We start from the raw sequence: 14,619 nt of genomic DNA, 5'->3' as shown, positions 1-14,619 counted from the left end.
ACCATTTTATTTAAAGTAATGAAAAGCATTAAGGAACATATTATTTATAGAATATCATAATAAAAGATGTTTTGAGATCTTTGTCAATATTTCAACTCTGGTTTATATTAAATAATTTCTAAAACTTGCATATAAACCTTTAAACCTGGATATTTCATTGAGTAAATATTTTTAGTTACTTTTACCAAAAATTATTTGTGTTGACTATATAAACTTCTATTGCTATATCTTTTATGTAAAGATATTATGTAATCAAGTATTTTTAAATTAGTAGCTTATTAAAACTTAACTGTTTAGTGACCAAAATTACAAGGCTATATAAAAAATGAGCCCAATTTCATCAGAAAAAATGTATATAATATATACACACATAGGAAAAAAATATAAAATATATCCAACAGAATATCAAAATTATCTGTAAGTAGAAACAGAAATTATTTTCATTTTTTCTGATACACATTTTCCAATTTTCTACAACGAACACATATAGAAGTACTTTAAAAGCTTATTAGCCCATGTATATGAAAACATAATTACACTAGAATAAAACTGAAGGTTTCTTTTTTCTAGTGGCACTGTTAATACCTACCTATTACTTCTGCAGTCCCAACTTTCTCACTAGAATTTAGGCAAAAAGGTAAGTGAAACCAAAATAAACAAGACTGGCAAGTTTGGCAGAGTAGAAAACAGAAATTAACATTGCAGTCAGATTTGTCTTTTACTTTCCCATTCTCAACAAATGGTAGTTTGCACTGCTCACTGGCTCACTAGCAGCAAACAGAAAGAGGAGGTTCTCTCCTGAGAGGTCTGTAAGTTTTTCCCACAGAAACCTAAAATAATGATCTCTTTTAGCTCGTCTTTATTAACAGAAAGTTGCCCCCTGAATAATGTCCAGGCCACTAAAAATCAAAATCTGGGGATGAGGGGACAGACAGCAATTACACCACCCCCTCAGTGGGATGGCCCCATCCCTAGGATAAGTATAAATACAAACACCTTGGGACTAAGAACTAAGTAAAATGAGAAAAATCTATTGATCATCTTCCCTACAGCTCTTATTGTCACTATCTCTAGGAAAGAAGAAGAAAAAAGAAGAGAAAAGAAAAGAAAGATTAGAAAAGAAAAAGGAAAGAAAGATCAGAAAAGAAAAAGGAAAAGAAAGATCACCTGGAGTAGTTCTTCAGTTTTAACACTGTTACTAATAATATTCAGAAGAGAGATCATGAAATTAGCTTGAACACAAACAGATCAGCAAACTCCTATCTACACATTTACAAAAGTACTCTCAATCCCACAAATGATAAAGGAGACTGATATATATCTGATATCTGTAGGCTAAAAGAATTATGCTCATTTTGGGGGTGGGGGAGCTAAACTTTCCACATTAATGTCAGTACATTCAGGTTTTCATTAACAATTTATTTGGTTTACTTGTAAATCCACCAGTTTTCCAACATTGTTATTAGCTCTATTTGAGAAGTTGAAAAATTCTTCTTGAATTGTAATAATCTCCTCATCCTCATGTTTAATTGAGACAAGTATATGTTGGCACAGAGGTTTGATTTTTAAATTTGTTTTTGTTTCTGTTGGTGTTTTATTAGTTTTTTTGTTTTTCAAGTCCTTGTTTCACTAATTTTTTTAATACTTTTTAAGTTTTTGAATTATGCTCATTTTAAACACTGAAAAGAAGGTCTTTTGATTCAAAATAATGATTTAACCTTTTCTTATTCTTATTATGTTCATAGTAGTAAAATATCTTGTACTACATTGATTGACTAAGTAGTCCACAGTAAATAAAAATTCACAATACACCCTTAAAAATAATCAATTACCAAAATCATTCTAAATAAATTTTAAGGTTTGCTAAAATTGGAAACTTACAATTTAAGTTTTTTGTAATTTATTTTACTGCCTAAATTTGTGTGGACAAAACACCAAGTTACTTATAGTAATAAATAATTCCAGCATCTAATAACACTAGAATATAAGAAATCAGAGCAACGTTTTCATTCCCATATAAAACTAAAGACAATAAAAATGTAAAATAACCCCATATGAAAATATCCTCCACAAATCTAAAAACATTTTAATTCTATTCTTTGTGGTTTACACATCTGATGCCATCCATAACTGACTTTTTCTGAAGTTCAAAAGCTGGCTGCCAAATTAAACAATGCATTGTTGGGAATTTCTTAATTATAACAAAAACATCAAAATAATACATAAAATCCATATTAAAATATTAATCTATTTTAAGCACTTTTGTAATATTGCTAACTCCTAGTGAAAGAATATAGATCTAATACTTTTATCCAAAACTCAACCTTTATCAAGAATACTTCTCGGGTGCCTGGGTGGCTCAGTTGGTTAAGCGACTGCCTTCGGCTCAGGTCATGATCCTGGAGTCCCGGGATCGAGTCCTGCATCGGGCTCCCTGCTTGGCAGGGAGTCTGCTTCTCCCTCTGGCCCTCCTCCCTCTCATGCTCTCTGTCTCTCATTCTCTCTCTCTCTCAAATAAATAAATAAAATCTTAAAAAAAAAAAAAAAAAGAATACTTCTCAAAAAAAAAAAGTACTTCTCAACCACCAGAAAAAGAAAAACATTGCAATAAAACAAAAAAAAAATTTTTTTAAGATTTTATTTATTTATTTGACAGAGACAGTGAGAGAGGGAACACAGCAGGGGGAGTGGGAGTGGGAGAGGGAGAAGCAGGCTTCCCGCTTGAGCAGGGAGCCCGATGCGGGGCTCTATCCCCAGACCCTGGGATCATGACCTGAGCTGAAGGCAGACTCTTAATGACTGAGCCACCCAGGCGCCCCATAAAACAAATTTTTTATTTCAGATTGAATATGTACCAAGACCATCCTGTCAAGAAAAGAAAAAAAAGATTCTTCCATGCAGAATTGTCACGTGAGATATAGCAATTTGGGGCAATCACCCAGTTCCTGTTTTTCTGTGAGAGAATGAACTGCTGCCAAAGAGGGGAAAGGAGATGGTTTGCCAGTTGGTGCTAAAAAGGAACTGAGCCACTCATTCACATAATCGGCACAGAAATCTCACCATCACCAAGCCAACAAGAGTGGCACTAGCAAAACCCTGGCAACAAGCCTCTTCTCCTATCTTCTATAAACGACCCTCTCAGACTTCACATTACCCTTTTGTTTCATCTCCTCCCCTTCTGAAACTCCCTCAAGTCAGCCATGCTTTGATGTTCCTTTCACTCATATTTCAACCATGTAACAATAGAGAGGGCCAGGCTATCTATCCACCATTAATGAAAACAAAACCAACACTTTGTCTTCCGTCTATGCTCTTCAAGAAATGCCCTCCCGCACCAAGGAACAAGGAAAGAGACGGAAGGTGAGGGATACTTAAGATCATAAGGAATGTTTAAATGTCCACTGTGAAAATAAAAAGTACACTTTCTCTAAAAGGCATCCAAATTGGAAAGCAAGAAATAAAATTGTCATTATTTGCAGATGACATGTAAAATAAAAACCTAAGGACTCCACAAAGAACTATTAAAACAAACCAATCCAGTAAAGTCACAGAATACAAAATCAATACACATAACTGTTGTGTTTCTGTACAATAATAAACTATCAGAAAGAGGAATTAACAATCCCATTTACAACTGAACCAAAAAGAATACTTAGGAATAAATTTAGCCAGGGAGGTGAAAGACCCATACACTGAAAACTAAGACACTGATGAAAAGAAACTGAAGACAGAAATAATGGAAAGGCATTCCATGCCCATGGACTGGAATAATTAATATTGTTTAAAAGTCCCTACTACAGGGGAGCCTGGGTGGCTCAGTTGGTTGAGTGTCCAATGCTTGATTTTGGCTCAGGTCATCATCTCAGGGTCATGAGATTGAGCCCAGCAATAGGCTCTGCACTGAGCATGGAGCCTGCTTAAGATTCTCTCCTTCTCCCTCTGCCCCTCCCCACTCTCACTCTGTCTTAAAAAAATAAATAAAAAGTAAAAAATAAAAGTCCTTATCCCTATCAAAATTCCAACAGCATTTTTCACAGAAATAAAACCATCTTAAAATTTGTATGGAACCACAAAGGCCCTAAATAGCCAAAGCAATCTTGAAAAAGAAAAGAGCTAGAGGTATCCCAGTCACCAGTTTCAAACTATATTAAAAGCCACAGTAATCAAAACAGTACAGTACTGGCATAAAAAAGACCAATTGAACAGAACAGAGAGCCCAGAAATAAACCCACACATATGTGGTCAATTAATTTATGATAAAAGAGCCAATAATATAAAATGGGGAAACGACAGTCTCTTCAATAAATAAGTGGTGCTGGCACAGCCACAACTGGACAGACACATGCATCAATGAAATTGGACCCCTACCTTACCTATACAGAAAAATTAACTCAAAATGAATTAAAGACTTGTACAGAAGCTCCTTGATGTAGGTCTTGACAATGATTTTTTTTTTTTGAAACTGACACGAAAAGCAAAGGCAACAAAAGCAAAAATAAATAAGACTACATCACACTAAAAAGCTTCTGCACTGCAAAGGAAACCACAAACAAAAACGAAAAGGCACCCACTGAATAGGAGAAAATATTTGCAAATGATAAATCTGATAAGGGGTTAATACCCAAAATATATAAAGAACTCCAACAACTCAATAGCAAGAAAAAATCAGATTAAAAAACGGGCAGAGGATCTGAATAAACATTTTTCCAAAGAAGACATACAGATGGCCAAAAGGCACACGAAAAGACATGAAACATCACTAATCATGAGGGAAATGCAAATCAAAACCACAATAAGATACTACCTCACACTTGTCAGGATGGCTATTATCAAAAGGACAAGAAATAACAAGTGTTGACAAGAATGTGGAAAAAAGGAACCCCTCGTGCACTGTTGGTAGGAATGTAAATTGGTGTAGCCACTATGGAAAACAGTATGGAGTTTCCTCAAAAAAATTATAAACAGAATTACCACATGATCCAGCAATTCCATTTCTGGGCATTTATCCAAAGAAAACAAAAACACTTATTTGGAAAGATATACACATCCCCATGTTCACTGTAGCATTATTTACAAGAGCCAAGACACACAAGCAACCTAAGTACCCAGTGATAAATGGGTAAAGAAAATGTAGTATACACACACACACACACACACACAGGAATATCATCATAAAAAAAGAAGGAACTTTTTGCCATTTGCGACATGAGTGAACCTTGAGAGCATTATGCTAAATGAAATAAGTCAAAGAGAGAAAGACAAATCCTGTATGATCTTACTTATACGTGGACTCTAAAAACAAAACAAAAACCCTGAATTCGGGGCTAGAGGGAGCAACACGGTTGAAGGTGATCAATAGGTACAAACTTCCAGTTATAAAATAAGAAGTCCTGGGAATGTAATGTACAGCATGGTGACTATGGTTAACAATACTGCACTGTATATTTAAAAGTTGCTAGGAGAATAAATAAAAGTCATCACAAGAAAAAAATTATAACTGTGTGGTGATGAATGTTGGCTTATTGTGGTGATTTCACATTTAAAAAAAAAAACTCACTCTGAGGCAAAAGATAGGAAAGTTCTTTTCAAATGATTTGAAAAAAAGACACATGGGTGTGTACCCACTTGAGGGCTTATTATGTGGCAGCATTATGGGAAGTATATGGATAATCTCAATCAATCCCTCATAAAAGCTCCATAAAGCAGACATCACTATCATGATTCCCTTTCTACAGATGAGGAAATGGAAGTCTGAAGAAGTGTTTTCCCAAAGCTAACAAAGCTAGTACTTGAAGAAGCTGAATTATGAAACCACGTGATCTGATTTCATAGCCCATAATCTTAAAAAAGCGTTGTTAAACAAGATACATATACCCTGAAAAGGATATTTCCTAGCTTTTTGTGTGAAAGTAAAAGAAAGGTTATTACAAAGAGATACAAGTATATCCCAGAAGGCTTTTTTGTAATCTTGTCACACCAGGTATAAACGATGAGGTTTTTTGGTTTTGTTTTGTTTTTTTTTTAAAGATTTATTTGAGAGAGACTGCGCACATGTGCAGGCGCAAACGGGGGAGGGGTAAAGTGAGATGGAAAGGGAGAGGGAATCCCCACCAGACTGCCTACTGAGAACAGATCTCATGACCCAGAGGTCATCACCTGCACTAAAACCAAGAGTCAGAGGCTTAATTTACTGAGCCATCCAGGCACCTCAGGTTTTTTGGCTTTCAATGTTTTTAAAGTGGGGGACTGGGGGCTATATAAATCATGGCTAAAAAGATAAACCTGGTTTCAATCCCATCTCTGCCTTAGCCAGGTGATTAACAGTTACCTAATCTCTAAACCGGTTTCCTTCTCTGCAAGTGAAAATAATTATACTGATCTCACCTTTTCTCTAAAGGGGGTCCTATTTTTAAAAAACTCAGAAAGAGGCTTATTTTTTTTAATGTCCTTGGTAAAATGTAACTACTGAGACCTAAGTAATTAACAGATCTAAAACTACAAGTGAACACTCACTTCCATTCAGAAAAGTTAGTACCAATTATAATTACAGTTGCGAAGTACTGCTATTGTTACTTGAGAATGTATCTAAAGAACACTGCTACCTGATCACTTGTCTTAATAATGATAGACTTTTGGGGGCACCTTTGTCCTAGGATAGAACCCGCACAAACCCACAATGGGCTCTGTGCTCAGGGGGGAGTCTGCCTGAGGATTCTCTCTCCTTTGCCCCTACCTACCTCCCCCTGCCTCTCTCTCTCTCCCTCTCTCTTTCAAATGAATAAATAAATCTTTAAAAAAATAATGACAGACTTTTCAGGAAGTTAGTATGTCAATTATCCAATCTGTTAAGATAACTGAGGTTGGATTATGAATCCAGCTCTTTTCTAAACAGTATAAGGATACAAGTAGGTACAATACGTGGTCTCTGGCTTTAGGAGTTTATAATCTAATTGTTAAGACAAAATTATCATGCATGAAAGTTACATAAAAAGACATTTATGTTTTTTGACCCATAAGGGTAACAGAAAAAGATGAGCGTAAACTGGAGGATGAAACTTTGGTGAGACTGAGCTAGCCTTGAAGAGTAATTAAGATTTAGACCGGCAAAGAGAAGAGAAAGAGGCATTATTGACGGAAGGTAAGCATGCATAGCAACGTGACAAAAACAACCATGAGGGGGGCGCCGGGGTGGCTCACTTGGTTAGGCGTGGGATCTGGGATTGAGCCCCACATCAGGCTCCCTGCTCAGCCTCCCCACTCTCGTGCTCTTAGCTCTTCTCCCTCTCCTCCCCACTCTCGCGCTCTTACCTCTTTCTGCCTCAATCTCTCAAATAAATAAAAATCTTAAAAACACACACACACAACCATGATGTTCAAGGGACAGTGAAGAGATAAATTTAGCTATGAAGACTATACAAAATAAATTTCAATTGAGAGGGCACATAGTTTATGAATGAATTGGCTTGAAAGTCTAGTTGAGTTCAGACTTACAATAATGAGCCACTAAAGCAAGGTTCTTAATACAAATCTTTAAACAATATTTAAATATACAATTATGTTTTGAATTAGAAATATACAGTAAAGTATGTTTTATATTCCATTGACTTACTTTTTAAAAAACTACAATGTTAATTGTGGTTTTATTTTTTAAAGAATCTTATGTTTTAGAGATAAATACTTAAATATTTATAGGTGAAGTGGGTGACCTTGAGTTGGTAATTGTTGAAATGTGATAAACGGAGGAAGGCTTCTTATGTTATTCTGGCCACCACTTTTTTATATGCTTAATATTTTTAATTATAATATCTTTTAATCTACCAAATTAGAGTATTCTAGAAAAAAAGATCAATATTCACATAGTGATTAACTATATTCTAGTACTTCCACAGAAATTTTTACAACCACTTAAAAATTATAAATGACTTAATGAAATAGACTACAGGGTCTACCAATCAAAGCTTTACCAACTAAAAGTTAACTCAATAAACTCTGCTTGGTTCAGGAAGCCTTCATAGCTGTTGTCAATGTTAGCTCAAAATAGTTTACTATATTTTTCATTTTTTTTAAGATTTTTAAAAATCTGCCTAAGATGCTTCAAATCAAACACAAACCAAATACATTATTAAAAGGAGAAGTTAATGTCAATCTTAAACCACTTTGCTTTGTGGTTTCAGGTATTAAAATGTAAACTTTCATGCCGTGACAATGTTACTACTACATGCTGGCAAGCATCCCAACAGAAGTTAATACCAGCAACACATGGCATTACCCATCCCCCTCTCAAAAGAATGGTATCAGAGACTATTTCCATTTTTATTTCTTCCTGTTACCCACAAGCAGGTGGCAACATAACACCAGTTTCAACAAGCAGGCAAAGTTACCCCTCTGCAGAAATAGATGACCACTGAAACAAATCCCTGAATTCTTTCAAAGGAATAATTTGCTTTCACCCTGGTTTAAAAGCACTTCATGTAAAAGCCAACTTCGTTATTCTGAATGTACATTTCTTGAACTTCGCCACCACCAACAAAAAACATTTACTAAGCCCAGCACTGGCTACATATGTTATCTTATTTAATTCTCAATGCAACCTTATTTTATAGATGAGAAAACAGGCTTTGAAAGGTTAGGCCCCTTTTGCAATATGTGTTGGAGAAAGGATCTGAATCTACATCAATCTGACATAAAAGTCCATGCTCATAACCACTTCACTATATTGCCTCCCATAAAATTAGTCTATGATCAATAATGTATATTAAGGACATAAAGATGCTCATATAACCTGACAAATTTAAAGCAAGAATCAAATCATAAAGTAGACTTAATGGAGTGATTATCTTTTTATAAACTTCTAATTCAACAAGAGGATAGAATCTGTAAATAAAAGAATAAGTGATTTTTACTCTACTGTATTTCCCATATTCATTTTATAATGAAAAAAACCTTTAATAAATAAGTCAATTATCAACTGAATTTTTCTGATACTGAATGAACCCTCTAAGTTTCATGAATTTTTTATGTAAATGAGTTGCCTACTGAGCTTGAAAGAAAAAGTGGTCATTTACCTACAAAGTTAGATAACAGTAAATTCAAATACTGCTATCAAATGTCAAATGCCAACCAATTCAATCTTGGAGCAAAATGTTTACCATTACAGAATCAGAGGTCCTCAGAAACACAAATCAGGCCTCAGCACTTCCAAAGTGAATGAGAACCATCTGGCTAACTCAACTTTCAGAAGTTGTTTGATTTTACTAAAACAGGGATAAGGGCCGCCCATTTTTAAAAATCATTATCTTGCATTGATGCCTTCCCCCCCTCCGGGAATGGCCCACATGGACCACTAATTTATAATCTGGCATTTTCTCTCTCCCGGCTCTGGTCTGTTCACACTACATTATTGGAGTAACATACAAAATTCAGAAAATTCAACAATTAAGAGCCTGGCAAGTTATTTTGCAAAGCACCTTGGCACCCAAACATAAATGGTTAAAATGTTTTCCTGCTGTCAGTAACATGCTTTTTTACAAGGACTTGTTAATATAGCAGAACTGCTACTCAACTCCCCTAAACCTTGCCCAAGCAAAGAGAAAATGAAGAATTAGTAATAAAAATGTCAGTATGAAAGTTTCCTCCGGTGTTCTGAAAAAAGGGAGGATCCATCGAAAGTCCCTGCTAAATGTAACGCTTCTTAAATGTTTCTCCTGGAAGCCAAGTCGGTTGGCTGAGCTGGGCTTTTTTGTGTAGGAAATGACCCTGCTCTGAACTCTATGCTGAGCAAGTGAAATGCTGGTGAATTATCGATCGGCCGTGGGAATCGGATCTCTCTAGGTCTTCCCTCCTCTACCACCTCCCAGCAGGAACAGAGTACCGAAATCCTTGAACTCCAGGACTAAGCACTTCACTCACCTCTCCAGCGCTCTCCATTCGGCCCCCACCCCGTTTCACCTGCGATGCTGACGCAGGTGAACGCTTCTTTTAATAATCCCACCCTGACAGATGGACGATCTACAGTATATTAACTGCTGTGAAACAGCCTATTCCGAATGTGCTTTCAATCGTATGAGACTCTGAAGTGTAAATTGCCTTAGACTAATTCCCCACCAAATCCTTTCTTCTTTGAGAGGTTAGAGCATCAGAAGTGGTTTCATTTGCATTTACAATACACACACACACACACACACACCTTTCTCCGTAATTTTCTTAAGCCACATTTAGATAAAAGTGCTGACCTACAGAAACACACAAGCCTTACTGCCAATACCCATCATCTTATGCCCGACTGCCCCGGAAGACTCTGAGAAAGAGGAAAAAAGATGAAGCGAGGGCTTCATGTCAGGTTCTCGGTTTGTCCTCCTAAGTTTCGAGGGCACATTATGCTCCCGCAGCCGGAGCCTTCGTAGAGGTAAAGAAAGAAAAGGGGCGGGGAGCGGGGGATTCTGCGGGCAGAAGCCCCGACGGGGCGCCCGCTCGGGGCGCCGGATTTCCCTCTCTTTTCCCTCCCCCCCCCACCCCCACCCCCACCCCGGGACGGCCCGGCGGATTCCACCGCTGCCGCGGGCCGGGAACAATGCGGCGCCCGGGACCCCCGCCCCCCGCCCCGTCGTCCGCCACTCACCACCCAGGTCAGTGCCCCGTTGCCGCCGGCTCCCGCGCCGCCGCCGCCGCCCGCCTTGGCCATGGCGGGTGCCTCCGCTCACAGGCCCCGAGGCCGCGGCCGCCGCTCCCGCCTCCCTGCCGGCCGCCGGGCCCCTCTGCTCCGCACCGACCGCTCCGCTCGCCGTGCTCCTAGCGGCGCCGCCCCCCGCGCCCCATCGCCGAGACCCGGGACGGACGCCCGGCCGAGCCTGCCGAGGAGGCCGCGCCGCCCGGCGCCCTCAAACTCGAGGCGCGGCGGCCGCGTCGCCTGGGCCTAGGGCAGCCGCCGAGGAAGAGGTGGAGAAGGAAGCAGGCGGCCGGCGGCGCCTGAGCCGCGGTGCTTCCTCCTCGCCCGCCCGCGGGCGCCGCAGCAAGCCGGGCCGAGGCCCGGAGGGGCGCGCGGCGAGCGCAGCCGGAGAGCCCGGGGCGTCCAGACGTGGCGGGGACGCAAAGGCGCCTTGTCCTTCCTCACACTCCGCTAAGGCCGGCCGCTCGGGTTGCCGGAGTCGCCGCTGCCGCCGCTGCCGCCGCCTCAAAGGCCGCCTTCGTCGGCCGCGCTGCACCCCCGACTTCCTCACATCCACACACCGAGAGGGACAATAAACAGAGCCACCGCCGCCGCGGTCGCCTCCCTCTTGTCCGGCATAACACCGCACACACACATTCGCACACCAGGGAGGGCGGGAGGGAAGGAGGGCGCGGCGGCCGCCCCGCTGTCAGTCAGCGCTTCGGCGCCCAATCGGGGCCTTTCCGCCGCAACCCCTCGGCCAATCCCAAAATTCCAAGCCCCCGGAGGGGCGGGACCCGAGGGGGAAACGTCATTGCGGGTAGCAACCGAAGGGAAGACTTGGGGTTTTTTGTTTGTGTGTGTGTCTGTCGGGTTTCCATTTGAGGGGAGAGCAGGGGCTGCTGTCAAGGGTCATTCGAGGGCGGCAAAAGGAAAGGGTCGAATTGGCCTCGGGTCGATTGTAATCCTCCGAGCGTGCTGTTTACTCTAAGACCTGCCGGCGAAGCCGAGGCATTTCTTTGCCTGGGGCCGCTGTGGGGGGAGGAGGGGGAGAAGGGGGGTGGCAGGAAGAAGCTGAGGGCAGTCCCAAAGGGAAAGTATTTTTAAAGAGCGGTTGTAAACCGCAGGCAAGACGTTGTAGATCACTGGTGCAAGGAGGGCCCCGTGACCCCGGCCTCCCCAAGGCTCCAAGTGGACGCTGCTGTCGAAAGAATCCTCTGCCCAGACTTTCCCCTCCTCCATCTCATTCCCTCCCTCTCCTGTCCTCCCCTCACCCTCAATGGGATACGGTCAGTTTCAGGGAAACTGCATTTAAAGAATTTGAATGATAAGGGATGCACAGAGAACGTTCCAGGGAAAGAATGCAGGGTGGGCTGAGGGTTCCGTTTCGACTCTTTGTTGACCTTTCTCTCTTCTCTGAACAATGCGGATTTGCCACTGTCACTCTTCGTTCTCATCTGTCCAGCTACCTCTACGAGGGCATGTTTAATTTTTTAAACTGCTTTCAGTGGAATTTTCTAATGCCCACTAAGGAATAATTTCATTCACGTTAAAGCTTTCTAAGAAAGAAAATTACCCATAGAGCCGCACCGAAGTCTTTGGCAGATGGAAGAGGCTTTAGCTCACCGTGCTTTTCAGTGTAATTCCATTCAACAAGTATTGATTGGATGCACACTCTGCCACTCTGTGCCAGGCTCTGCAATGGGTTCAAAATAAAAACAGGGCCCCCGATTTCAAGTCATTTATCAGCTGGCTTGTGAGACGGACGAAAAGGGAGTTAACTATCACTAAAATGAGGACTTGAAGGCATGAATTGCCACCAAATGGCTGTGACAAGAGAGCTTTTTAAAAAGATAAAAGCCGTATTGCTGCTTTGTGGAAAAGGTGTTTTTGTGAACTTCTCTTCCAACTGTGCATTTCCTCTCAAGGGAAAACAAAAATGTCTCAGGTCACATATTTTAACTGCCTGCTGAGTCCAGGGAGGTGGAGAACTCTGAAACATGGAAATAATTTAAACAGTTTTTCTTAATTAGCTCTCTAGTGGCCATGTAATTCTGGCATATTTGGGACTTTGGTTTAGAACAGTGAAGCCTTTCTTTACCTTGAACTTGAGGTGCAAGCTTGTAAATCAGGCAGACCACGGCTAATCTGTGCTCAGAACCTGACCAACTAAGTATTTGTGCCTTGTTATTTGACTTCCCTGAGCCTGTCTGTGCCTTGTTAAAATGAGAGTTTTTGCTCTTGTGCTCACTGTGACTTTACACTTCAAAGTACATATATTTTATAAGTTTGAAAGGGATAAGTAATTTTAAAGGTTGTGAGGGTTTTTTTGTAAAGATATATGCATTAATAGAAGCCAAGCTATAAAATATATAACCGTCTCCTTTTTCAAACTTCAGTTTTCAAAGCTTTTCAGCCTCAGATTTTGAATGACTAAAACAATATATTCAAAACTCAGGTTAATTAATGGAACTTCATGTTTATCTTTTCACTTGCCTCATATGTAAACCACTGAGCCTTTGCCTTCTAAGTGTGAAGACACTGTAGTAAATGTAACTTATTTTATTATGAAAATACTGACTTACCGAAAAGAAACACAAATAAAGTAGTTGAATATACATGCAAATCAACAGCTTAAGGCAGAAATTCATGAGGAATGGGAGAAAGTATCTAGATCAAAAGTATCTCAGCTCTTGAAGAACTGTTTTGTTTCATTTTTTTAACTGTGTGCAACAGACTTAACATTTATTATCTTTATAATAAAATTGGCTATGCCCAACTTGAGCACAGCTTTCCCATCTAGGGCTTTGTCAAATACTCTTCATTTATATACAGAGTAATTATAGCAATAATTGCCACATTAAAAATCTTCTATATCAGGTTTGTCTTGTTTGGAATACTATGTTATTCATATGCGCATATTACATTTAAAGACTTAATTTCCATCCCATAGCAAACACCAGCCAAAATAAAAGATTGTAGAAATCAAAGTCAGTTCTATAAACTGTAAAAATAAAGGTCTTTAACCAAGCTTTTTGAGTAGCTTCCATGGGAGCTTATCCTAACTACTTAAGAATTTTTATTTTTAGATTTTATGTTTCCCTATGATGGCAATAAAAAAATATGTATTTATTAAATGTCTACTGTGTGTTAGGTACTCAGGACCTGGGAATACAAAAATGCAATGAAGATGTGGTCTCTGCCTTGAGTTCACACCTTGTGTTACAAAGTTTTGAGCTAATCTTTTAAGTCAAAAGCAATTTGATATTTATTCATTTGCTATTTAATTTACAGTTTACCTGATGAGTCACACCTATCATTGCACATTATACACAGCACGTAATTTAATCAATAAATAAATTAAGAAGATTGTAATTCAAAACTATACTTCTAGATACCTGGCAAAATTTCAAAAGAGTTTCCATTTAAATCATGTATTGTTCCAACACTGAGATTCAGTTAGGAGGTTGGGGGACGAATCTTTAATCTATTAAACATTTAAGTAAGTTAATGTTTGAATTGAAGATTCAATATCTGCAAGTTGACCTCTCCATCTCATTATATTAGTTTTTTTCTTTTTAAAGATTTTATTTGAGAGAGAGCGCACACACGCAAGCTCAAGATAGAGATAGGGAGCATGAGATGGGGACCCACAGAGGGAGAGGGAGAAGCAGATTCTCCCACTGAGCAGGGAGCCTGACAATGTGGGGCTCAATCCCTGCAACCCCCCGGGATCATGACCTGAGCCAAAGGCAGATTCTTAACTAACTGAGCCACCCAGGCATCTCGCACTGTATTGGTTTTTATGGATCCTTTATATATACAAAGTAGCTAGGCAGAGAACAAGAAAAATTCATATCTGGCCTACAGTAAACCCCAAAAATGGTTGTCCAGGTAATATTGTCAGGTATTAAATGTTGTAAATGTAATTTAATGTGTTGTATTTCCTTAGAAGTGAACTTAAGGTAAAGAAG

The 14,619-nt window shown here is 39.7% G+C and overlaps 1 protein-coding gene across 2 annotated transcripts in view; it reads right to left on the bottom strand.

The window, feature by feature from the left end:
• The window catches only part of TOP2B (DNA topoisomerase II beta), a 59,684-nt gene extending 48,952 nt beyond the window's left edge, over window positions 1-10,732 (bottom strand). Inside the window, exon 1 of one of the 2 annotated variants that reach the window (XM_034993600.1) lies at window positions 10,619-10,732. In XM_034993600.1, coding sequence (XP_034849491.1) covers window positions 10,619-10,681 — 63 coding nt within the window. In that variant the 5' untranslated portion in view covers window positions 10,682-10,732. The remainder of the gene's footprint in view (window positions 1-10,618) is intronic. The other variant, XM_034993592.1, reaches the window with a different exon arrangement.
• Window positions 10,733-14,619: the final 3,887 nt, after the last annotated feature.

The sequence above is a fragment of the Mirounga leonina genome, unplaced genomic scaffold, assembly GCF_011800145.1.
Source record: "Mirounga leonina isolate KUSES-001 unplaced genomic scaffold, KU_Mleo_1.0 Mir_115, whole genome shotgun sequence".
Classification (NCBI taxonomy): Eukaryota; Metazoa; Chordata; class Mammalia; order Carnivora; family Phocidae; genus Mirounga; species Mirounga leonina.
This window is presented reverse-complemented; position numbering and strand designations above follow the sequence as displayed.